The 25,773-nt window shown below is 43.9% G+C and overlaps 1 protein-coding gene across 1 annotated transcript in view; it reads left to right on the top strand.

Moving 5' to 3' along the window:
• Nucleotides 1-25,773, top strand: part of PAN2 (PAN2-PAN3 deadenylation complex catalytic subunit PAN2) — a 60,818-nt gene that overhangs the window by 21,725 nt on the left and 13,320 nt on the right. The window contains exons 10-23 of the mRNA XM_077657700.1: nucleotides 2,462-2,607; nucleotides 4,560-4,717; nucleotides 6,455-6,583; nucleotides 8,265-8,414; nucleotides 8,871-8,911; nucleotides 9,987-10,132; nucleotides 12,033-12,145; nucleotides 14,647-14,745; nucleotides 17,081-17,211; nucleotides 17,598-17,721; nucleotides 18,002-18,328; nucleotides 24,035-24,125; nucleotides 24,693-24,850; nucleotides 25,417-25,502. Coding sequence (XP_077513826.1) covers nucleotides 2,462-2,607; nucleotides 4,560-4,717; nucleotides 6,455-6,583; nucleotides 8,265-8,414; nucleotides 8,871-8,911; nucleotides 9,987-10,132; nucleotides 12,033-12,145; nucleotides 14,647-14,745; nucleotides 17,081-17,211; nucleotides 17,598-17,721; nucleotides 18,002-18,328; nucleotides 24,035-24,125; nucleotides 24,693-24,850; nucleotides 25,417-25,502 — 1,899 coding nt within the window. The remainder of the gene's footprint in view (nucleotides 1-2,461; nucleotides 2,608-4,559; nucleotides 4,718-6,454; nucleotides 6,584-8,264; nucleotides 8,415-8,870; nucleotides 8,912-9,986; nucleotides 10,133-12,032; nucleotides 12,146-14,646; nucleotides 14,746-17,080; nucleotides 17,212-17,597; nucleotides 17,722-18,001; nucleotides 18,329-24,034; nucleotides 24,126-24,692; nucleotides 24,851-25,416; nucleotides 25,503-25,773) is intronic.

The raw sequence follows: 25,773 nt of genomic DNA, 5'->3' as shown, positions 1-25,773 counted from the left end.
GTTTCATATTCAGTTCATATTCGTATTCGAGAAATGATATTCGTGAATTTCCGAATATTTGAAAATTCCCGAATACTTGGCAGCGATCGTATACCGCGCCGACTTGCGTAAATCTGATTGTTGCAAAAGCGCAATATCTGGGCAAATTATCTGAATATAGTGTTTAAAGTTCCAGGAGAACAATATAAAGGCCCTGTTCTCATTCTTCTCCATCGTTTATCGCGTGGGCCGATCGCATTCCGATGCCGCTAGGCTTGACCTTGTGCGCAATTCTGCAAGTGGGCTTTCCCACATACCACACGTGCTGCGAACATGGGGGACGACCCGCTTCTAACAATTTATACCCGAAAGCGCGTTTATTTTTTTATCCTTCCGTAGTATGTTATCTAATTAATGCCCACACCCATGGCATTCGTTCTGTCACCTTAACTCTCTGAGCGTGACCACCGCCATCTTGTTTTGGTCAACTACGCTATGCGAGAAAGCCTACTTGCGGAATTTCGCGTGAGGCTCCCGAAGGGGCGAGTCAAGGTGTCACAACAGGGCAAGCAATCCTGTAAAAATCCCACGTATTGCATGGTGCACTGTAACCCATGCACCTCTTAAGCGGGCCTAACGGCAGGTGTGACAATGTTCGGAGGGCCCCTGTCACTAGGTCAAAAAAATAACCTGGGGCCGAATCCACGAAAGGGTTCGCTTTGGAACGCGTTCGCTTTGCCATGACGTCAATTTGACGTAGGCATCGGGGGAGAAGGATGGGACAAATACTGCGGGAGGACGAGGGGGCTGGCAACAGCCAATCGGCTTTGTTGGGCGGTCCCATCTCAGTTGCTTGTATCTTTAAGGGGCTATATGCTAACTTCGGCGCATTTTTAACCTCTCGTGCCGACACGCACGATTGCCTGAGCGACAGCCAAAATCGTCTGGCTCACAGTCTGCGGGAGCCATATAGTTGCCTGGCTGCCGACTGCTGCCTCGAAGCCTCCGGTAGCGAAGAACCGTAGCGCGCAGAGTATTTCGCGCTCTGTTGTGAGCGCACTTTTCCTCGTTGGTCCAAGGTGGGGGTTTTAGCTCTTCGCATAGCCGGCGTACAAGTCCCTTCGACAGCCTGAAATGCCTTCGGAAGGCATCGTCACGCATGCCGAAAGGATTGTCATGCACCGCTAACGACAGCGGGGCGACGGGAGGTACCGGCATGTTTCTTCTTGCGCCGAAGCGAACGCCACTTTCAGAGTTCCACACACAGCGACTGAACGCGTTCGCTTTCACTTGATTGACATGTCTCGTGACGTAAACAAAATCCGTGGTCCCACCTCCGTGAAGTGATGTCACCGCCAGCGGCGACGACACACGACCAATGGAGCGAGGTGGCGAGAGAGAAAGCAAAAGCGTTCCAAAGCAAACTGTTTCGTGGATTCAGCCCCTGGCCGCGTAGTTTTGGTTTCTGAGCTTGGCCACTCGCCCGTTGAAATGGCAACTGTTGGCCTGCGCATTCGCCAGTAGTCCAATCTCAGCACCGTGCCACTTTCAGACGCTGACTGACACGTCGCTCGTCATTTCTTTTCCTTTTTTAGAAGCAGTCTCGCCATTCCGACATCAATGCGCGTTCCCATCTCGCTTATCTCGCGATGTCTTCCAGCACGCCGAAACTCGGTGCTCATCACGGGATTACAGGTGTTTGCACGATAGAGCCGCCTCATAAGACTACCACATTTTCGGTATTTTTTTTTCGGGGCCGCGGGGCATTTTATAAATCGACCTTCAAATAACCTGGGAATTTTTGTCGGTTCTTTGAACTCTGATTTAATGAGGTTTTACTAGCCATCATGTTATTTTTGTTTCCAGTCTTGTCATGTTATGGATTGCATTTTGCCTGACCACATTACAGGTTGGATACTGTTATGCAGTTCAATAAAGTAGTATACATTTTTGTGCACATCATGTTTTTTTTTTTTATATACGGTGGTCAGGCAGTCTAGTTTTGTTTATTTCAGTTGCAAAGGCCATACACTATTTTGAAAAAAATATGAGCAACAATTTTTGCTTCTTTATTTTTTCTGAATTTATTTTTTGTGCTGACCAGATATTCGATATTCGATTTGATATTCGAAGCTATTTTTTCTTCATATTCGTATTCGATTCGTATTCGAAAATTTCGATATTTGCACACCCCTAGGAAATACATTTTACATTCGACTTTCTGTGTGTCATGCCTACTAATAAATGCCTCGTAAAACAGAATTGTTTTTAAAAATATAGATGCTTAAGTTTTTTCTCTTAACTCATCACTGTCATGATGGGCAAAATACTGTATGGTGCCCCCAGCAAACAAACTGACAGAATAGGCTCAGGCACTTTGACGCAGGTGATAAGGTTTCCTGAAAGTTCACGATTTTGAGTCATACTGACCCTGACCATTACCTGGTGTTTTTGATGGCTTTGTGTGTGGACATTTGTGCAGGAGGCCAGTGCCTATTGATCCCATCATCCTGAACACTATGAAGATGGTGGGCTCCATAGGGTATGCACCCAACCCTGGTCTGTGGAAGCGCAATGAAGTGCGGTACCCACACGAGGCACACCACCGTAGTAGGACCAAGGACTCGCGTACGTGTTGGCTCCTTTATGGCTCACCAGTACGTCTTCGAAGGGAGAGGGAAGGAAGACTGCCATTGTTGGTGCACTTTAGCAAAAGGTTTTTCCTTTGGGGAGGGGGGCTACACAACACATAAATTTAAGTCTCGGCTTAAAGAAAGGGACAGTAGTGAGACTCTCATTTGTCAATAAGGCACTTTGTACCCAACTATGTGCTGTCGGGTGCAAAACTGGCATATAACACTCGCAGTTGCATGTCTTGCTGCTGCTCTTGTGGTGCCTTGCGGTGTCTACAGCAAGCTGGAGCACCACACATCAAAACAAGCAAGATGACATACCTGTGAATGAAAACGGTCACCTCCTTCATCTGTCTAGACAGTAGGCACTGCTGGAAAGTGGCATGGCAATCAAGTCTAGCCAAAGCACTAGTGGTATACACCACTTTTGTTCTCGACAGTACTTCACAAACTCTCAGCTTTTTCTTGGAGTGTGCTTTACCCTAGCATTAATTTCTTGGCAGCAGGCGACTTTAGCTTCCTTCATATTGCAAATAAGGTGCTTTTTTAGGCCAATTAGTAAATGCAGCAATTAATACTTCGCAAAACAGTGACCATGGTAGCACGCCCTCCGCCATTTTCTTGCAGACAGATTTTGCCACCAGAACCAAAATCGGTTTTTTACAGTTTTACATTTTTACAATGTTAAGCTTCAAGCCTTCCAGCTATTGTGGCAGTTTGTAAGAAAGTTTGTATTTGTGTGTAAAAAATTAACTATTGTTGTGTTCTGTTGGAAAACGAACAAATTAGTTTTCTTGAGGCCTGCGTATACTAGCTGGGTGGCGAAATGCATTTTTTTAATCAAAATGCTAAATGGCTAAAGGTACCCTCCATTCAGTGACATTTGTCATGGCAGTTGTGAGAACCGGCAAGAACACACATCGAAGGGACTTCGGACCAGACCTCTTAGTAAGTGCAGTTAATGGGTGGGTACGGTTTCTATGATGAAGTTAGAGGTTGCTGCCTTAAACAAGCATAAAATTACTAGTTAATGAAAAGTGCTAGTATCTTTTGATATTCAAGAGGTGAAACTTCACCACATTGTGCTTCTTCATGTCATCTTCTCTTGCACTCTGTTGTTTTTTTGCAGATGAAAACATAGCCAAGTGTATTACAGATATGTCTGCACCCAAGGTCTAAAGAGGTCTTAGGGTCTGCATTTAATGATGACTGATAACTAATTGCTGCAGAATGTCTTTGATCAAGCCACTTGGCAATGTATCCAGTATGCATTTCCTCTACTATAAAACTAATTATTGCGAACATGATTACTAAGATGGCTGAACCAACAGGCACATTTCTATTGGATATAAATTATCAGCATTTTGAAAATGGACATCTTAATCTCCCTAATGCTTGTGCAACATGCTCATGTTGCACAGCTCAATTATAGTATCTTGTGCAGCCAGTTTTTAGTTACAGTTGAAAAGCTTGGATTGTTTGAGAAAGTTCAAAATTTGGATGCGCCATCCATTACAAAACTTGGATGCATCATCCATTACTCAGCATTTTTTGTAAGTTTGTTTACAAGGGACATGCACTTTCTCCATGAAATTGGTGTTCATTTTCATTTTTAGGGCTGATAAATTATGCTAACTTTATGGTTGACTGTTAGAGTTAGAGTCTTGAATTTAGCTTTTGGCTCTATAGTCAAGTGAAAGGACTTTGAGTGCACTGAATAAGTTCAGTGAGCTTAGTAAGCTGGACAGACAGTAGCTTGCCTTGATTGCTTGTTGTTGCATCTTTTGTAACATGTGGCAATGCATTTTCTTTACAAACTGGAGCGTATCCTTGCTGGCTGTTGATTTTGTAGTGGCTAGAACAGTTCTGTACCTTTAGCATGTTGCTTGCCATAAGTTTACAGATATCTGTGCGCACATTCTTGAAATTTTTCAACGTTTCACACAGGTGAGGAGACGGACATGATCCCTCAGTGGTACAAGAAGATTGATGTCAAATACTCCAAAATGGGCATCGAGGACTTTGACTTCAACTTGTACAACCGGACCTGCTTTGCAGGCCTTGAGACCAACCTACCCAACGCTTATTGTAACAACATGATACAGGTGATGCTTCCTTTTGTCTCACTTTTTATAGCTGTGCACAAGGGTAGATGTGTGGTTTCTCTTGCAGTTGCCAGTACCTAATACATAGGGCGTTTCCTTGTGGAAAAAAATAAAAGCCAGGTTTCTGTATAGCTTTTCCTTTTAAGAAATGTTATGTTTGAGGTTGGGGAGGCATTTTCTGGTGTGTCCACCCTTTTTTTTTGCCTTCTAGAAGCATTTGCCCAGCAAGTTTAATCAACAGCAAGAAATAAAATGCAGATACAACCTTTGTCCATAAAGTTCCGAGACTGAGTCCATTAAAAAAGACGCGTTGTAACATTGAAATCATTTGTGTAGCACCCCTTCGAAATAGTCTCCCTTGCAGTCTATACACAGCTTCCAACGCTTCTTGAGGTCTTGGAAACAGTTGGAAAACGCTTCTTTTGGCAGAGCTGTCAGCTCCTTTGTCGTGGTGTCTTGAATGGCCTCTACGCTCCCCACCCAGCAACCTTTTAGGGCTCTCTTCACACGAGGAAACAGGAAAAAATCGCATGGGGAGAGGTGCATTATTGTGGAGAAGGCTCAAAAGTCAGGGCGACGGCATTGCAGTGCATCTCGCGTGTGTTGGAGCACGCGTATATAAAATTCCTGATTGACCGTCTGCCCTTGTGGGACCAACTCGTGGTGTATGATACCTCTGGCATAAAAAAAAAAAAAAAACTATCAGTATCGTCTTTGTTTTGGTCTTTTGTCGCCACACCTTTCTGGACGCCGGAGAGCTTGTGGGCCGCAATTTGGCGCTCTGCCTCTTTGTTTGAGGATCGTATTGAAAATACCATGTTTCTTCTTCAGCAAAGATGCTGTCAACAAATGCAGCATCCTTCTCTGCTTCGGAGAGCAAATCAGCACTCACTGATGCCCGCGTGTCTTTCTGGTCATGTGTGAGGGTGTGCGGCACAATTCTGCATTCAGCTTTCGTTTCCATCGAGTTCTGACGCAAAATTTGGTGGAATGTTGTCTTACTAATGTCGAGAGCATCTGACAGCGTGCGGACTATAATGGTGCGGTCTTGCTGTACGATTTCGCTGATCCGAGCCACGTTGTTTTCATTCCGTGAGGTTGAAGGGTGCCCCTGCCTTGTGTCGTCTTCCACTGACGTTCTCCCTGAAACAAACCTCTTGTGCCACTCGAAAACTCACGCCTGCGGTAATGTCTTGTTGCCGTAAGCGTCACGAAGGAGCTCATACGCCTGTGTGCCTGCCTTGCAAAGCTTCACACAGAATTTTATGTTTACACACTGTTCGAGGTGGACGTCCATCTCTTCACATTCACTCACAGTAGAATGCACAGACGACTAGTGACAACGTATTTTTCTACATGCAGTGCCATCTAGTGGCTGCCACAGCAATTAACATAAATAACTCGGGTTAGCCGGAAAAGATGGCACTACACATACGCACCAACATTTGTTTTGGGGAATCATTTCTAGAGAAGAAAATAAATCAGTCTCGAAACTTTACGGACAAAGGTTGTATTATTGCAGCTGTGATGTATGCGTGCATTCCTCATGCAAATACTGCTGTACAGGCCAGTGTTGTGTTTCACCAGTTCATCAATATTTCTTTTTGCGCATTTTGAGTTGGCAGCACTCTGTCCAGTTTCTGCAACATTGTGATGAAAACTGTCGGGCGTGCCTTGTTTGTCAGTTATTGCCGAAGGCCTGACAGTTATTTTCTGCCCTGCCTGGCCCGTCCACAGGTGCTGTACTTCACGGAGCCCCTGCGATGTGCAATCATGAACCACAGCTGCCAGCGGGAGTTCTGCCTTGCATGCGAGCTGGGCTTCCTCTTCCACATGTTGGACACTGCTCAGGGCATCCCCTGTCAGGTCAGCAGCTGGTCTCAAGCTCCTGGGCCGATTACATCATGAAAACATTCCTGTGCATGGTTTCACAGTGTCACCGACAGCTGTGCATAGGAGTTGAAAGTAGTCAAGGAAGTGGAACACATTCCACTTTTTAAGCTTCATTTGTGCCTGTTCAAATGGAGACTAGAAGGCAAAGCGCCATTTCACAGGAGCATCAGCTCTGCTGTTGCTCGTTAGTTCACTAGGTTTGCCAGTTTCGGCCAAGTAGTGCGTGAGTTAATTTGGACTCTGTTGACCTATGGGTACACACGTCATGCCATGTGCTAGCTGTCACAAAGTTGTAAAATGACTGCAGTCATACACTCGCCTGTTCATAGTAAATATAGCTTTATTTTCAGTTTGTTTTTTCTCAGAGCAGTTCCTTGAGTGCTGTTCCTGATAGACTGCTTTAAGTGGTTTCACAATAGCTGTGGCCAGTGCTACTAAATGTGCAGCAGTTTTAATATGCAAAATGTTCAGTTTAGTGTTAAATTGCTTGTGTGAAGGCTCCTTTTTATTGGTGTCACAGCTATCTTGATGATGAAAGCGGCAGAAAACCAGAGGCAGTAACCGCTATCAGTTACAATTTTGTGTCAGCGAAGTAAAAAAATGTGTGTGATGTGGTTATTTTTATGGCACCAGCAACTTAACAAACCATGAGTGTTACTTGGAATTTTGGTAGCGTGCAAGTTTTGGCTGTCTCGCAATGTTGAGTTTGCGACTACAGGGTCAGGAACCTTTATCTTCATATTTACCAGTAATTTCTGCAATATAGTTTCCTATCTACACTTATAACAGACTCCAATTCAGAGTGCCTTATTTTCCTATGTATAATTAGCGTTTTTTTTCTCTGAATTTTTCATTGGTGCATCTTATGCATTGGTGCAACTTATATACAGTGAAAAATGGCGTGTCGCTGCACTCCATTCTTTGCCGTGCCCAGTAACTACGTTTGAAAAGAAAATTGATATGTCAAAGAGAAAAAAATCTAGGTATTTTTAAAATCTTATCTTTTGGGTATTATTGCATAATCTTGCCACAATGGAAATGAATGCGGCAGCAACTCGCTTAGAAGTTTCCATGCCTGCGATGCAAAGAAGCTGCAGTGCAGAATGTTGTATGCCGTTGAATGTGCGCTTAGGAATGGGAGCCAGCAGCAGGGAGACAGATGAACCTGAGATCCAGGACTGGCATGAAGCCATGGGAGCACTGTGGTCATTGAAGCCAACAAAAAAGGCAGACCACGGGAAGGTGGCGTACTGTCCAGAGGTCGAGAATCATCTACACATGGCAGGTGCCACAAGTGTGTATTTTCGTCACACTCTCTGACAAAGGGATCCTGGGCACTTTATAGTAGCTTAATAGCACTTACCGAGTGAACAGGTGCTTCATATTCACCGGTCTGACATTAACGAAATTTTTTTCAAAAAAGCTACCATTTACAGGGGGGTGTGACATATACACAGGTATGTCCTGTAAACCGCAAGTTACGGTAGTTGTTTTGCCTCATTGTTTTTCTCTCAGCCTTGAACTTATTGCACCTGAGAGCTGAACGCCAAGAACTGAAAACCCGGGTTATTTGCTCCTAGATAAAATGTCATCTTATAAATATTTTTTATAGTGGTTGAGAAGTCAGCGGCATTCAACTTGCTTTTTCCCACAGGCGAGCAACTTTCTTCGTGCATTCCGGACCATTCCAGAGGCATCCGCTTTGGGCCTGCTCCTCTCAGACTCGGACGATGCTCGCAAAAAGGTCAACTTTCCTCGCCTGGTTCAGAGCTGGACGCGATTCGTCCTTCAGCAGATACACTCAGTAGGTTTTTTTCTCCTTATTTTTGCTTTGTAGTCGAAGCCAGCAGCAACAAGAGCATTTCTCTCTGCCTGTGAAACTGCGGGCATTGCCTGCCTTTCACTCTTTTCTCGTATGTCTCGTTTTGCTTCAAGCTTGAGCAGTTGGTGGGTAGTGTAATACCATACAAGACATGATTACTACACAGTGTACCCTGAAGGTCTCAGTATTAAGGAACAATCGAATGAAAGGAATTTGTTGGTTTGAGCTTAGTGTTTGTGGGGACTATATGTTTTCATTGTAGCAGGCTTTGGAATAAGATTAGTGCCTATGTTAGCTGCCAGAATTCCGGATTGTTTAAGGTGACCTAAAGAAAGGAAAGGACACTTTTTAAACAATTGTAGTATCTTATGCTCTTAGCGCATGCAGCCATGCATACTTCCATGCCTCTTGTGAACAAAACCTAACTCTCTGTTTCAGGAAACGCCAGAGGTTCAAGACGATGATGGCCAGAAAACTGAGTAAGCAATTCATATTTTCTTCTCTTTTATATGCTCTGCCCATCGGCATTGATTAAGAGTAGCCCTAGCTTTTGTCTGCTTTTTTATCTAATGAGAATTTTTAGCATAGTCAGCATTTCATTCTGTCAGAGCTGTACTAGTTAGGGAATGAGGACCCTTCTTTCTTTTTCTTCTGTGCGTTAAGAGATCTGAAAAAGTTTTGCTCTTGGTGATGGCGAGAAACTTGTGCAAGGCAAAGGCTTTCTCTTTCTTGCACCAAAACGGTCTAATTTAGTAAAGCTTTGTTCTTGATGCCGGGGTTATCTCTCTGTTCTGATAATTTTTTTCAAGCATTCATTTTCTGGCACCCTTGTGATGTCTCAATTTTTCAGCAAATAAATTTTGAAGTTCTCATTTTCACGTTTTCAGTGCAAGTGATTTCTATTGGCAAAACTGTGCTTGTGATGCCACACACAAAGCCCCAAAGTTGATAGTCCTTTCCTTTTTGCTGAACCAAATTTTTTAAGATTGTGTTCAGTCGCATTGGACATTTCAAGAATGGATTCATCACTTGCAGCCACTATTTTAGCCATTCAGCATGCATACAAAAGATATTGAATAGTGCTTGTAATGCTATTGCTGCATCAAAAATGGTGCATCTTTAGCCATGTTACCGGGTTTTGGTTTTAGTTTACTGTCATTGCCTTTTCTGCTTTAAAATTGTTTTACTTTGCTTTTTGAAAATCCATTTGTTGTAACAAATGGAGGGGACTTCATGGAATATGATGCAATAATCAACTCGAAATGTCAGATGAATTCCTGGAGTTGCACCTCTAAATTGTGTTAGTAGAGAATTAGTTGTCTGCTATAATTCCCAACCAGATATATATTCCATAACGTTGTGTATTGTCAGCAGAAAAGCCATTGTGCATTGCTTTCTGTGCTTCAAGGCTGTCTTCAACTCCTGTGTTGTTTTCTTTTGTTTCTTGAACTGGTTCAGCAACACTGAAAGAAATGCACTAGATCATGTATATGCGTGAAGCGTTTGCTGCCTGTGCTTGAGTGGTTTCCACCAACTGGCTCCCTTCTGTGGCAGGAAAGCTGGAGAGACTGACAGCCAGGTGAGCAAGCTGTTTGGCTGGACACTGCTCAACTGCAACCAGTGTCGATGTGGCAACGTTCGTGAGAAGGAGTCGGCCACCTTGCTCTGCTCCCTCGTCTACCCTGATCCTCTGCCCCCTGGTAAGAGCGCTCCTGCACATACATACAATTTTCAAACAGTTGTCTGCCTCCTGAGTCTTAATATCCTTGTTTGCTTATTTTCTGCATTCTAGCTCAACATGCTTCTGTATGCACATATCCTTTTGTTTGCTGCCTTCATTGTTTTCTTGTCTGCCTTGCATGGTTTCATCCTTGATTGTGCTCCTTACATGCACCTATCCATGTTGCATCATCCTAGCTTGCTGTTGCACAGTATCTTGCTTTTCATTTCTCTTTTGATTCTCAGCATGCTCTTGTTTCTAAGCTTGATCATGCAGCTTGCATTGTCCACAGTTGTATTGTGGTCTCGTTGTTTGGAATAAACAGCAATTTCATTTATAGCCAGACGACTCCCTGTGTGGTTCCTTTTACGTAAAAATGCAGCCTTTCGGCATGATTTGGGACTAGTTACCTGTGAGGTCTATCAGATGAGGGAACCACTGGGTAGAACACCAAACTGTGGCTCCATGATTGACACCAAACTCTTAAAGAAGTTAACCTGATGAAGAGTAGCTTTAAGATTTCCAGCAGAATTTTAAAATGGTTGCATTAGGAGGGCCATGATGGCAAAACTGTCCGGTGTTGGTGACGTCTGTGTGAAGCCTCTGCTTGCTGCGGTTTGCAGGTGGAGAGAGGGAAATCCCCCTCTACACTTTAGGAGAGAGAGAGAGGCTGGACTAAGAATGACTTAGCAAAAATGAATGAAAGAAACGACTACCAATAGAGATGGAGTGAGAACAGAATCATCATTGGGATAGAACAGAATTGGAATGGATTGGTGAGTGAAAGAAAAATGCTATTGCATTTCTGCCGTATCTGTTCAGTTGATTGCCCCTAAATTTTTTGAGATCACTTATGGCAGTTTCATGGTCACTATGGGAGAGCGAGGGCAAATGTAGCTCCATAGCAAATCAAATAGTGTTGCTACTAGTGCCGCTCACTGTGCTCTTCCTGCCTTGACAGTGACAGTGTCACTGCCAATTGAAAGCAATTGCTAATTGCTTTCTAGACCAACTTTAGATGGACTACTGAGACATTCTCTAAGTTCTTTCTAAACGTGGAATCTGTTCAGTGCCCTGAAAAGCACTTTGGTTAACGTCCCTGTAAACACGCCTCTGCCTTCAGCGAAATTCTCCACTTTTCTGTGTGGTAAGTAAGTCCACTTCTCGCTGTCCTTGGGCATTTTCTTTTTAGGTCTTTTTTCCAGCCCATTCTACTCTTTGTCCTTGCTGCTGACACTTTCCACTCCTCTTCTGGCTTTCTGACTTCCTTTTATTTTTTTTTTCTCTCTCTCTCTCTCTCAGCAGTGCACTCTAGCTGAAACTTGCACATGCTTTCTTCTGTAAACAAGCTACCTTGCATGTGCCCCATTTGACAGTGCCCATAAGTGCGTGCCACAGTGTCATGCAGGTGTGCTATTTTTTGTGCTTGAAAATAAGTAAAATGCAGCTCACTGCCTTTATTTTTTTATTATCATGAGGCAGATAGTGGCTTCCTTTAGCCAGCGACTTTATCCAACACTTATACCCAGAGTCAGCATGGCTTTTTGATGTCCTTCGGTATGCATGGATGATGCAGTGGCTATTCTATCTGATTTTTTTTAATGTTAGCAATTACGGAGTATAATTATGCATTCAGTAAGTCCTATGCCATTAATGAAATAAGAGTAATAATGTAGTTGAGTCAGTGCAGATTAACTTTACAGTTTGAACATTGGAAAATCGATTACTCTTTCTTTAAAGCGCCACTTTTCTAAAGTCCCCGGCCAGCGTGTGAGATAAGTTACAAGCATGTTATGCCAGAGAGCAGAGATATAGCCAGCTTACCTTTTGACCACCTTTTTAAACCTAATACTTGTGTCTCGTGCCTCTGTCGAGTGCAGTTCCAGAGCGGGTGACACCTCACTACCCTTTCACTGAGATCCTCAAGCGAAGCCTCTGCCTCGAGAGCACCATGCCAGCCTGGTGTGACAAGTGCGAGAAGTACCAGCCCACAGTAGGTGCCACCTGCTTGGGCGCCTGTTGTTTGTTGCACCTGTACTGAAAAGTGGAAAAGTATACCTTGTTGAAGGAGAAGAAAAGAGAAACAAAATGTGCCTAAGTACACTCTCTGTTTAAAAAGATAGGGGAAAAAAAAAAACTTGTTGAGTGTGTTATGCAATGAAAAGAAAGCTTGCTGCAGCAAGCCCAGTCTAATGTTGAACGAGAGTATGAAGCGCTGTGAACAGACCTAGTTGCATAATTGAGGTGTCTAGCTGCTTTTGCTGTTTCTTGGTCAAGTTAAACTAACCAGAGTGATTTATCATTTGCACTGATGTTAAATGGGTAGCTATTTTCTGCTAAGATCACTTTGGTGAAATGAGAGTTAAAGGAGGATAGACACCTAACTTTGGTGGCATGTTTTTTCCCTGCAGTGATGCGGAAGACACTACTATGCATGAATCACCATGTGTCACTCGCCTATGACCACTAAATTTTTTATAATAGAATTTTTCTGTCGCACTGTCCCAGTTTCATTAACCGAAAGATGGCTGTGACGTCAAAGAGTGGTTTTATGTGACATGGGGCATGGAAAAACATCGATATAATTGCTGCTTCATCGTTTTAATTCACCGCAGTGCTGAAGCCAGCCTTCCTCAAGAACTGGAATGACAACAAATGTAGAAGCAGCAGTTATATTGCAGTTTTTTTATGCCTCACGTGACCTATAACCACTCTTTGCCGTCATAGTCGTCGTTCGGCTGTTGGAACCAAAACCAAAGCAGTACGGGAAATTATTTAGCAGTCATAGGAGAATACCACATGGTGTAATTCATGTATAGTAATGCCTTACACATCATTACAAAGAAAACATGCATGCAAAAGTTAGGTTTCTATACTCATTTAAATATAATTTTTGTTTAAAAAGAAACAACTGTGCAGAAATTATTACTGGGCCATGGCTAAATATGTGCCCTTGCATGAGTTTGGCAGTGAGAGAAGATCCTGGTACACTGCTCTTTCCTTTGATAACTTTTGCCTTTTATTTTATGTGGACACAGACAACACTAATAAACAAAGCTTTTTCACTACATTTGGTTCTGCCACAGGTATGCATTGCACCTGAGTTGAGTCAACCCATATTGCAGCCTTTGGGCATTACATGCTAAGAAATTTTAGGAGTGTGTTATTGTATGGATTATGTTCCCTTGAGGTGTAAGCTCTATCTCCTTTGCATTTGTTTATGTCTCATGGAGTGAAGGCCTTGTGCAAGCTTTTGCAAGGGAACTAAATACTGTGTGTTCCTGGGGAAGGTGCAGGGTTGCCCAGAGGCACTAACCACCTTTTATGTCTTCCTTGTGCATTCCTTGTTGCACTTGTGTCTCGTGGGTACTTTGAAATGACGGTCCATTTGACAGCTCTAGACCTGAAGGAGCTCTGTGGCTGCTATTTGACCTAAGCCAGTGATGAAGAGGTGTAATATTTCTTTTGGTGTTTTACTTCAACTGCTGGAATGCATTCCAAATTCAATCAACAGAGTTCACCATTTTTCATGTCTGTTCTAGCAGTAGCAATTTTACATGCTCATTAAGAAAAAAACACCAATTGAGCTTGGTGAACCTATTTTTATAGGAGACATTCTTGAGGGTGTTTTTTTATGGCATCGTGATGTGTGACAGCTGACAAAATGCATTTTAGCTGAGGATAATAAAACATAATGATTTTAATTGCAGCAGATGTGTGTGTGTGGCTATACAGATTTTATCTGTTTTATTAAAGGAAGTTTGTTGGTCTATGGTGAATGGTACTGGTGAAAGAAGACATGGGTAACTGGAAAGCATTAGGCAGTGGACATACTTCAGCTGATGATGCTAATGAGGAAGTTGAGGAGGAGTGGACTTCTTGGCTAGTAAGCACAACTTGTACATATTCTGCCACAGTTAAAACAATAATATTAGATTATCCCAGACATTTGTCACTTCATTTCATCAATGACAGCACCAAGGGAAGGTGAAGGGTGGCAAAAGCTTCCCTGCTGCACCAAATCCATTGAGGCACCATGCCCTGCCTAAAATTTAATTTACACTCCCTTTCCTTTCTCCATGCCAATCTATTACAAATTTCCTGGCTGTGTTCCTGTATATCATATGTGCTCAAAATGTCATCATGTTCACTACATTTGCCTAATTTTTGCCTCGTTCATTTTTACTGTGTCTCTGTTTCAGTGCATCACGTGTAAGATATCACATTGCTGCTATGTTTGCACTAAATCCATAAACCTTTGTGACGAAAAACGGCTGGTCGAGCTGTAAAAATGCATAAATAAATGTGGACTGCCTTTATGTCACAGTGCTTATCCTTTGAAGATTACTGGTCGTACTTGTCAGCCACTTTGCCATGCAAGTTAGTCCAGTAGATAGCTTGTTTTTGCTGGCTATGTGCTGTCATTGTATGCATTGTGCTCTTTCTAATTGGTGCACGATTATAACCACGTTTTTATTTCTGTGTATTTTTCAGCTACAGAGCAAAAGGCTCAAGTCACTGCCGGACATATTGACTGTCAGCTCTGGCTTGGAAAACCAGCAAGATCTCAATTTCTGGCAAACCCAGATTGAGGTGATGTGGCCTGCCTTCTCATGCTGCTTATATTTTGCAATCGTTGCTGCCTCATCAACTTTTTGCCATTAGACTCATAACTGAGTGCACTGAAAACGAATTGAACTTTGTGATGATTGTCAGCCTTCAGAGAAATCCTTGTTCTCTTTGACTTAGCACTGCGTTATTCCCTAGTGGTAGGCAGGTAGCTTGCGTAATAATCTTAATTAGCTGGTTATGGACGAGAAGGCGCTCACAGGCCAATCGAGCCTTCAGTGCATACCTCTGCACTTTTTGTCTGGTGATGTCATGCCACCTTACAAGTTATGCTTAAAATTTTGTTGATACAGGCTCCTTGGGAATAGCAGAATTGCCTAAACGTGGAAAACAAAAGTACTGAACACATTGAGGCATTGAAAAACATTCCTTCCATCATGTGCCTTCTCTCTCTCTGAAAAACTACTGTATAGTTTTTCTGTTTCCCTTTTCTGTGCTAACTTAGCACCAGTGGTAATCTGCTTTTACCCTGCCATGTTCTGGTCTTTAAACAACACTCTTGACATTAACCACATTTTAGTTCCAACTTCTGTACTTTCTTCAAAGAGCAGCTGGTACCTGCTCACACTTTCACAGAATCTCTAACCTTGTAGGTGCATACATAGTTGCAATGAGTATCTGGGTGACTAGCTATGTCCAAGTGTGTCAAAGTTTGACATCACAAGATAGTACGCATGTTTACCAGGTTTTCTCTCTAAAGTTTGGGTGACACTAAAGATCACCCAAATTCATTAATTGACAGGGACAAATTAATTAGATCTAGGTGTTGGGAAGAAAGGTAAAGTCATTCAAGAATCATGACTGAAATTTTTTTTGTGCATCCCAAAAGTTTGCTATTACAGGGCACTTGGTCAGAGACACATGTGCACATGTGGTGGTCGGGGAAGCTTGCTTGCACTTTTTATGTATACACCATCTCTCCATATTTCTGTGTCCTTCATGCTTTAACTGATGCTTTACAAGAAATTAGTGTTCTGGTGTAAACTGGTCTGAGGTTCGGTCTACTGCTACCTAAAAGTGATGCATTCTATACCTATCTCTCATGTCAATATGGAATACAACTCATTATTCATATGCTATGCATTTTTCTTAACCATAGCCACTTTAATATTTTAATTTGGTCGACTGAGTACAGCCTGCCTACCAGGTGCTTGTAGGAAATTAACATTTCTTTATACCATTTAAGGGAGGATGCAGCCTTGAAATCCAAAAAAATGTCCCAAAAAATTTATTCTTTGAAAATTGTTGTATCCGCTTGTATGGTATGGCTCGCTTTCTTATGCTGCCCCGAATTTTCATTCCTGAAATTTACCGGGGAATACTCTAAAAAAATTGTTTCATGAACCGTGGCGGCTATGCATGGTGGGGAACACTTGAACAGTTTGCATGCTTCTTGATTGCGGTTTTTCTGCCTAGACCTTGTGGAGCAGATTTCTTCATGACTGTTTTATCTATTTTCACCTCATTTGTTTTTTGCTCTCCTAGGACCTGATAGTGCAGGTCAAAACATTCTTTGTTTTTCAAATTATTGAATGTTACATTTCTTTTATGAAATTTCCTTCTCACTCTAGTTATGTCAGTGAACAATGCATTGCAAAAAATTCAACACCAAAATTTGTGCATTGCAAAAAACTCAAAACCAAAATTTGTGCTTTGCGAAAGGAAAATTCTAAGAATATTTAAATCTGTAGCATGTCAGTAGGAACGAAATGAATGTCGAACCAGCCTTCTGCCACATCTTCTTAACTCTGCAGCCTTTTCACAATATCTGTGGAAAAATATATAATAGAAAACAATTTCCTGGAGGTATAACAGTGAAATTTTGTGAAAGTAGACTTAAAATTATCCCTAATATGCTCAAAAAAATTTTATGTAGATACACCAAAAAAGTTAAAAAAATTGGGCTAAAAGCCACATTGCCCCTTGATAAAAAAAAAGACTATAGGAATATGCTGATGTCAATTATTTGGTAATCTACACTCAGTTATGTAGAGTTTTGCAGCTAATTGGTTGTATGCCCTTATGCAGCCACTAAGTAAAGGCAAGTGCACTTATGTGGGGGCAGTTTAAGCTGGCCTATTTCATGTTTTCTTCTCCCCTTTTAATCATGGATCGTGCATAGAGATGGGCATGTTGTCTCTGCTGGAAATTCTACTCACTCTCTAGCCTTGTTAGAAATAGATTTGTTGTGAAAATTGATGTGGGAGAAATGCTCGACTGCAGCCTGCTTGGGCATCTGAACGAAACCAGCTTTTAGCACACTGGTGGACAAAAAAGAATTTTTTTTTTTTTTTTTCAGATGTTTGGCAACAAAGACAGCAAGGCCATGGCGTTCTGTTCGTCAGCTCCAGTGCCCAAGCGATGTCGGTATGGAAACTGCTGCACTCGGGCTGGGTGCAAGTTCTTCCACGAAAAGGATAAAGGGAAAAGGTGAGGGGGCACAGCATCCTTACTACCACCATCCTGCTGGTTTTGCAGCAGTACCATTTCTTATGCTGCCTTCTCTTTGACAGAATGATGTGGTATTTGTGCATTAAGTTCAGTGCATAACTTTGGTTCTCTGCCTTCAAGTCGTAAATAATCATGGACTCGTTGCAGGTGGTGCCCTTTGTAACAGAAAGATGAAGTCTGTAAAGATTGCCGTTTCTCACCACCAGGCAGTGAGGCTGGTCAGGAGTAGTGAACTGCCATTCCGTTTTCTTGCAGTGTATTTGTAGTTTATTGGCACAGAAGACCACTTTGTATTTTGTGTTGTGTTGCCAATGCTGCAGACCTGTGCATTGACTGTGGTGACTGCATTGCTTGCACTGTTTTAGGTATGTGGCCTCCAAAGTGGATGTGGACTCCAGTCATCATAGCGCCTACTCTTGGCTCCCTCTGTCCATACGCATCACGCTCAACAAAGATGGGACAGTGGACATCTCCCGGGCAGACTGCAAGGTTGGTGGGCCTCAGCTGTTCTTTTGCATTTCTCTGGTTTCCTCCAGTGATTGAGGCCCGTGTCCTGCGAAGACATGCAAGGTGTACTTAATCTTAGAAATGGTGGGTGAGAGTTAGTCAAATCATTCTACGTGCCCATCACATTTACTGTAGTTTCCTGAGCAGAGTGCGGTGTGACTGCAGAGATGCTGAATGGAGCCAGGCCAGTAATGCTTTGCAATTTACTGGCAAGGTGTTTTTTGGTGATAGCAGTTTGTCGATGTTTGTGTTTGTGGTGCAGACTGACACTTCTGCGTCCCAGGAGCCAATCCTCAGCACTGGTGAAGAAAATGCTGCTTGTGAAAAAGACGAAGGGGCTGGGGAAGAGGAGGAGGAAGAAGGAGGTGGAGGGGACTCTGAGACGAAGGGGGACCCCTCCAAGCTGGAAGAGGGTAGGAATGGAGGGGTCCTCTACGAACTGACATCAGTGGTGTCTGTTGTGAACAACAGCCGGACTAACATTGTGAGCTGCATCAGGGTTGGACCTTCATACCACCAACACCACCAGGGGGGACCAGCCACCCAGTGGTACCTGTTCAACGATTTCACCATCGTACCCATCTCTCCGGTGAGTAATTTCACTGGCCGTCTTATTACTGGCATCTTTTTGGGGAGAATGTCGCAAAGTTGTGCAAGCATTGAATGCTCAGAAGCAACACTTTGCAGGCTCTGAGGTAAGAGCAATCAAGCTCACAATCCATTTGTATCCAGCAAACAAAAGGAGGTCTTATTTATCAACAAAAAATGTGGTGGCCTCTGGAGTAGGTACTAAGCTTGGTGTTTGGTATCGCAGTTGAGGAAACTGATTTGGTGTGGCAATGTCACTGAATATAAGTGATCTAGGTTTTTTATGCAGAGCTTTATGAGTGCTTTCTTTGCATAGTGCCCTGTGTACTAAAATGTCTCCTCTGCAAACGTCTCATGCTTTCACCTTTGGCGATGATATTGAATAACAGTGCCATCCAACAATCTGACAGTGTCATTTGTAAGGCCTGTATATCATATTGATGAGGTTTAAGGATTTCATTAAGCACTAAAGAGCTGCTCAGGGCAAAGACATGGCTTGCTTGCTCTTCAGCACGGTATAGTAGATTTTTAAAAATCTGAATTCTAAATTGTGGGCTTTAACGTCCCAGAGCAACACATGGGCTGCCATGATTGACGCCTTATTGGAGGGTCCCAGAATAATTCAGACCACCTGGGGTTCTTTCTCGTGCGCTTACATCACATAGTACTCTAGGTCTAGCTATTTTTATGCCTGTTGTTTAACACAAATTTGGCGTGAGTAGCTGTCGCTAGGGTTCATCTTTCAAAGTGAAGGACAACAAAGAAACTAGACATGAGCCGTAAGTTGTTGGTGGCTGTTATGGACCAAGCATTCACTTCATCAGAAGTGTGCATGTCATTCTTTGTGTGACTGCAGTTACTGCCTGGTTGTGCACTGGTACGGGACATGTTGCTTCAAAGCTGAGGAAACTTTCTGCCTCACTGTCCAGGTTTCTGCTATGTCTTGATCACTGGAGGCAGCTCGCTGTGCACCGCAACTGTATCTTTAATCACATGTCAAGAAGCCTAAATGCTTTTTACGCATGCTCCATAACATAAACCTGCTCTCTATTGATATATATATACATATAGCTGGGCAGGGCTTTGTCAAGGGAACCCTTTGTTTCAATTGACAGCTACACTTTGGGTTGCTTTGTCTGCAGTGCTACAGTTCTTGTGTGGTCTTAGACACGCAATATTTTTTTTCCTAATGCTTTTGCTGTGATCTTTGACATTTCCTTGTCCTTCCTGTAATTTAATTAGTGTTCATTTTCTTGCCTCCAATTCTTTACTGCATCTTCTTTGCTATGCTATCTACTCTGTTTCCTTTCTACTGAGGAAGAACAATATTGCACCCCTTTAGGAGGCAACTCTTAGTCTTTGTTTCTCCTCCTTCTTTCCTTCTCGTTTATAAGTTCACAATTTTAATGCCAGTAGTAATAATAGCTGCAGCTGGTTTTAAATGCACGGTTCATTTGAGGGAAGAAATATATTACAAAGCTAAGAAGCAAGCTGCTTGGTGTGGCTACATGTGGTAGACAAGCTCTCTTTCTTTCTTTTTTTTGGCTGCAGAAAATGGCAGGTTTGAATTTGACTGCCAAAAAGTACCATGCAAAGCAGGCCTAGGAAGCGGTGCCACGTTCCCTCAGTGACAAGATGTTTTAAACTGCAGCACTATAATCCATCGTTATAGCGAAATCGCTTTACTCGAAATATCGCTTTATTCGAAATTTTTTCCTGTCCCAATCCAAACGCATGCATTTTAAGCCGCACTACTTGAAGCGCACAAAGAGCTTGACCCGCTTAGAGCGAAGTGGCGAGCAGAGCGGCGACCCTTCTGCGCATGCAGTGTCAAATTAATACCACCGACGGATTAGTCTCATGCTGGCACAGAACAGGCCACAAAAGTACCAAACCAATGACCGATGACCTGCCTAGTAATGGGTACCAAGCGAGTGCCCCGAGCTGTATACAGCAGGGCGAACGGAAGCTGTCAAATTCCATGGTGCAGCGCGCCCGAACCGTTAATCTCGGTCGCACTCGCATCGCTGGTATCCCCCTAATAGAATCCGCATGAAAACAATGTTTTCTGGCGCTTTGCCATGCCAGAAAACTGCGGTCTCTTGGATGCTGAAAAGTGGCCAAAAGACCGCGGGCAGACTTGCGCCGTAGCATTCCATGGGGTGCGCTCGGTGAGCAAAGTTTTACCGCCCTAAAGAGCACCTCCGGCGCTGAAACTTTCCAAAACAAAAGCAGTTTCCCTCCGATTATGGGCCCATTCACAATTGGCAGTCGCAGAGGTTGTGCAACTGTTTTAGTCGAAAAGCGACAGTTGTAAATGGTCGCATTGGTCGAAAAGCGACAGTCGCAGGCCAGTCTCTTGCTGCTCGATTTTCTAGTATTGCGACTGCGAGCCGCAAACCACTGACCCAATCAGCGAGCGAGCCGAGCTTTCGGCAATGACGCCGACCGCCAACGCGCCTGGCAATGAACTGAACTGCACCCTGGCTGTTGTAGCCGTAGCTAAGCCTAACCGTTTCAGATCAGCCAAAGCAGACGAAATTCTCAAAAGCGCGCGAACAGCGTCATTCCCGAGAGTTTTCACTTCAGACGAGAAGATGACCCGCAGGTCGCGCTTGCAAGCGTGAACAACGGTGTTTGTCGAGCTGCTGCCTGGTGGCAAGAGGTCGCATGCCCTTTGCCATGTTCGACGCAAGGCTCAGCTACGTTAACAAATCGGGGAGGCGACTTTGGGCCTGCATCGCAATAAAACACCACCCCTAGCTTCGTTGCACTTTGGACGTTGGAAATCGACTGATAGCTTGCTGAAAACTCGAAAAATCCGAGCGTCGCCAGCGGCGAGTCAGGCTGTCAACATGGAGGGTGAACGCAACCATGGTTTTTCCCTGGCAGTTTTCTCGAGGTGGTCATGCTCGATTCGCGCCATCCGACTAGACAAACGGTCGAAATGCGTGGTAGGGTCACTGAATTTTGCTCCTAGACTTTTGTCAACGGCGTGGACGCTACGCTGCACGAACACCGACAATTGAACCGCAGACTTAGCAGTGTCGTTGACAACGGGGCGCCGAAAAACTCGTTTTGCGAACTTCACGGTTTCACACCTCAGGAAAAAATTGCTTAGTAATCATTCAAAGCACCTACTGCAAAACCGTTCAGGTTTCATGATCGCGCTGCATACCCACAATGAGCGGCTAATCGTTTTTTGAGTTCAACAAACACAACCGAGTCACGGCATTTGCGGCGCTTTCCAGCACGATACTGTTGTAGCCTTCCGTGATCCCCCATAAAAGCAGCCGTTGCCTTCGAAATACCCCGAAATACCCTCATTAAAGCGGCCACTGCCTTCGCGATTCGAAATACCCGTAAGGTTGAATGCATGGGCGGCGACCACGGCCTCGTGCATATGCTTGGTTGGATTAGAGCAAGCGGCAACTTCCATGCAAGCAAAGGCGGCAGGCGACGCGCACCCGTGATGTGCACAGCGGACTCCAGCTTAGTAAACACACCCGTAACCTGTTCTCTCTCTTAAAATTTTGTGAGTGTGCCTCATAGTCAGGGCAAAAGAAATATTTTCTCTGCGGCAGCGGTGTAGTGGCAGTGGAGATAACCAAGCCGGCGTGCTTGTGGAGATGAAGTCACATCACGGATTCACAGGGGAGGTGTGCTTTCGTTCGGTGCCTGTGCACTCCGACTTAGTAAAAACACTCCCATAAACTGTCACCGCAATCTGCTTGTAAGTGAGCAAACTGTAATATACAAGTGAGAATGCACGCCGCGAGTTTTTCTGCATGTATATACAGTTGGAGCACAGCGGCACGGTGGATCGAGCGCTGGTACCCACGGCTTGACACGCATCTCTCCCTGCAGTACGCCAGCTCGTATAGCCCGCTGCAAATGTTGTTAGCCCTCCATAACCAACAAGTAGATTGTTCTCATTATTTAAATGATGCGGGTATGCCCCACAGCTACAGGAAAGCAAATATTTTCTCGACGGTGGCGATGACCAAGACGACGCGCTTGTTGAGGCCATGGTGGCTGACGCGATCTCGAATCTCGGAGGAGAAGCTGTGACAAACCATGAACAAACAGGAAATGGCTGTGTGGGGCTCTGATTGGCCAATTGCATGGTGGACTTCCTTGCGACGAGTGAAGTTTTCTGTTGGTGCAGATTTGAGCGACGAGACAAGCGGCATGGCAAAAATGCTTTGTGCGACGCCGTCGCTCGTCGCTTGCCGCCGTCACCTTCGCGTTCGCGTGAATTTTCGCGTACTTGGAGTTCAGGCTTAAAGCTCGACTGCTTTAGCTTTTCTCGAGCGGTTGCTTAATCGAATTACCGCTTATAACGAATTTTTTTGCCGTCCCATTGACTTCATTATAACGAGTGATTACTACTAGTTAAATTAAGAGAAAGTGAATTTGAGCCGCAGTGCGGTGGTGATCGATGATTGTTGCTGACACAGTTTTGAAAGACATGGAGGGTTTTGCTTTGCCCATGGGATTGCATCTGAAGGTTACTGATGGTCACTATGCCAGGGCTTACTGCCACGGGTGTACGAGTATATTCGGTTTCAAATAGTGAATGGAATATTCTCCTATTCAATTCACTGAAAGAATCAGATACTGCAGGTCAAAAATTTTGAAAATATTTTAATATATGTTTTAAGGTTTTGGATAGTTTTGTAATAATTAGCTCAAAGAAATGCCATAGTCTTTTATTTATGGAAGATGCGTTTAGCATCACGACATGTGGCCTATTCATGTGGTGACATTCACAGTGTTCATACTTGGCCTCCAAATTTGGGAAACACAGGAGAGTTTGGCTGCGTTTAACAAACCCTGCCGTGATGCTTAATCTCAGAGACTGTGACCCCTGGCTGACACACCTTTATCTGCTAAGATGTGGCAGTTTATTCACTGTCATCATTTAGCAAAAGTAATTTTTCCTACGAATATGATGTGCTTATCATAGAGTTAATATACTGACTTCATTTTGCGTCACGCTATTGAAGATCAGCATTGCATCTTGTGACAGCTACTGTTGCGATAACTCCATAAGTTATAGTGCCGTGCCACAGTGCTGCCACTAGCACTTGCCAGAAGTAGCGATTTCATATTCTATACAGTCCTTTCCCGACTATTCTATTTGGTATTTAGGTACACTCATCATCATCATCATCATCAGCCTGACTATGGCCACTGCAAGGCAAAGGCATCTCCCATGTCTCTTCTATTAATCCTGTCCTTTGCCAGCTGCAGCCGTCGTATGCCTGCAATCTTCTTAATCTCATCCGCCCACCTAACTTTCTGCTGCCCCCTGCTACGCTTGCCTTTTCGTGGAATCCACTCCGTTACCCTTAAGGACCAGCGGTTTATCGTGCCTTAAGTGGCCGGAATGGCTGTTTTCTGCCTGCGGACTAAGTAATGAATGTTGCCTATATTGTTACGGGAATAAACGCCCAGGGCACGGCGTAAGCCGACCACATGCCTTGGGCGGAAGAAGAGGAGGCGCGGGGAGCGCGTGGAGAAGCGAGCGCGCGCAGACGACTTAAAGTTTGGGGCCCGCCGGGCGGTGTTCCTGGGGCTCTCTCCGACCAGGCATGGTTTTCTTTGGGCGGGACGGGACCGTCGTCTCGTTGCAATATTTAAGGCATACTGGCCAAGTGGTGAAGTTTCTTGCAGCGTGTTTATGTATTTATGTTTTTTCTAGGAGGAAGCAGTGTGGCTCCCTCTAGACTGGAAGCTACCGTGTGTCCTTCACTACACAGTTGCTGACATTGCGACCAAGCACCCTGCATCAGGTGGGTGGTTACTGCTCTACTATTTTAGACACACCTTGAACTTGCGTAGTTTGAAGCACCTTCTGTCTGGCATGTGTGACAGCAGCACTTAGTTTTCTTTGCTGCGGTTTTAGCATGAGCTTACAAACTCGTCAGGTGGACGGTACAGGAGTGTGAAAGGCTATTGGACATAATCTATTCTGTATGTGCATTCTTGACTCTGGAAATTTGTTTGTTTGTAAAAAGAAGCAGGAGACCAGGAGTGTATGTTCATGGCTTTGGGCGCAAAAAAAGCAGTTGGCGCTGCTAAGCTAGATAGCATTGAGAGGCTGCGAACATTATTCACTCAGTTTTGATGCTGATAAATTGTTGCATGTGCATGTTGAAGTTTACAAGCTAGGCAGTTAGCTGGGCTAGCTATTATGCAGTGCGTTGAGGAAACAACATGAAAAGACAAAACTAAAAACACACAAGGCAGCACCAGTGTTTCAGCTCATGACTAAATTTAACAGGTGGTTGGAGAGCAGTGAGTTGAAGTCAGAACAAGTGTGTGGGAAAACTGACCTACTATTGTGCTGAACTTTTCAGAGAAAGCACCTCTGACAGCAGATGTGTTCCAGCAAGACATCTCTCTGGCAGCCAACGGTGGCCGGCGCCATGTCACCTTTACTCCACTGTCACAGACTGAGATCCTCAAACAGGGTGATATTGTTGCCATGGATGCAGAATTCGTCACCCTGAACCAGGTCAGTTATGTTTCACGCTTTCTGATTTCTGAGGTTTAACGTATCAAAGCGACTCAGGCTATGAGGGATGTCCCAGTGGAGGGCTCCAGATAATTTCGACCACCTGGGGTTCTTTAACGTGCACTGACATCGCACAGTACACGGGCGTCTGGCATATCGCCTCTATCGAAATGCGTCCGTCACGGCCAGGATTGAAGAACATGCATCTTTCGGATCAGCATCCAAGCACCATAACCACTGAGCCAGCGCGGCAGCTGGTTATGTTCCATGCTTATTGTGAGAACAGGGAACATATTTATGTTGCCTGTTCTGAAAACTGTTGTGTCAAGCATGGAGAAACTACATGAGAAATGCAAGGGATTTGGTGCTTCAAAACTGTTCAAGTGTCTGCTTGTGAGTGTGCATGAAGCACATGCTTGTTATACGTGAACAATATTACTTCCACAGTTCAGAGAGAGCGGAGGCCAGACACAGGGGTTAGCTATAATCCTCTATACAATTTTACTTAATACTATATCTTCATGCCCTGTCCGATTATAGATGTTTGTCCGGGGTGGGGTTTCCAGGAAGAAGCAGAGATACGAAGTGATGGAACACGATCTACAATACGCCCCTCTCACATGTCTGTTGCCAGGATCTCCTGCCTGCGTGGGTAAGAAGCTAAAACTTTAGCCTTTTTCTTGTACTTATGGGTAGTGCTATTAGTACTAGAGGACTGGAGTAATATGTTTACATGTATCATTTGAATTCGAGGAATTTCTGAGGCTCTATGATGCATATATAACACACCAGCTTTACATATGAAGCTAAGTCAGATAAATTTAAAGGTGATTTGTTTGCATGCAAATGGTTAAGGGGACACTGAGGACACTGCAATTCAATTTTTTTCTTTTTGTTGAATTTGATTGTGTGGTTCTTTCTGG

This window comes from Amblyomma americanum, chromosome 3 (genome assembly GCF_052857255.1).
Source record: "Amblyomma americanum isolate KBUSLIRL-KWMA chromosome 3, ASM5285725v1, whole genome shotgun sequence".
Lineage (NCBI taxonomy): Eukaryota > Metazoa > Arthropoda > Arachnida > Ixodida > Ixodidae > Amblyomma > Amblyomma americanum.
Note: the sequence above shows the minus strand (reverse complement) of the source record. Positions and strands in the feature narration are given on the sequence as shown.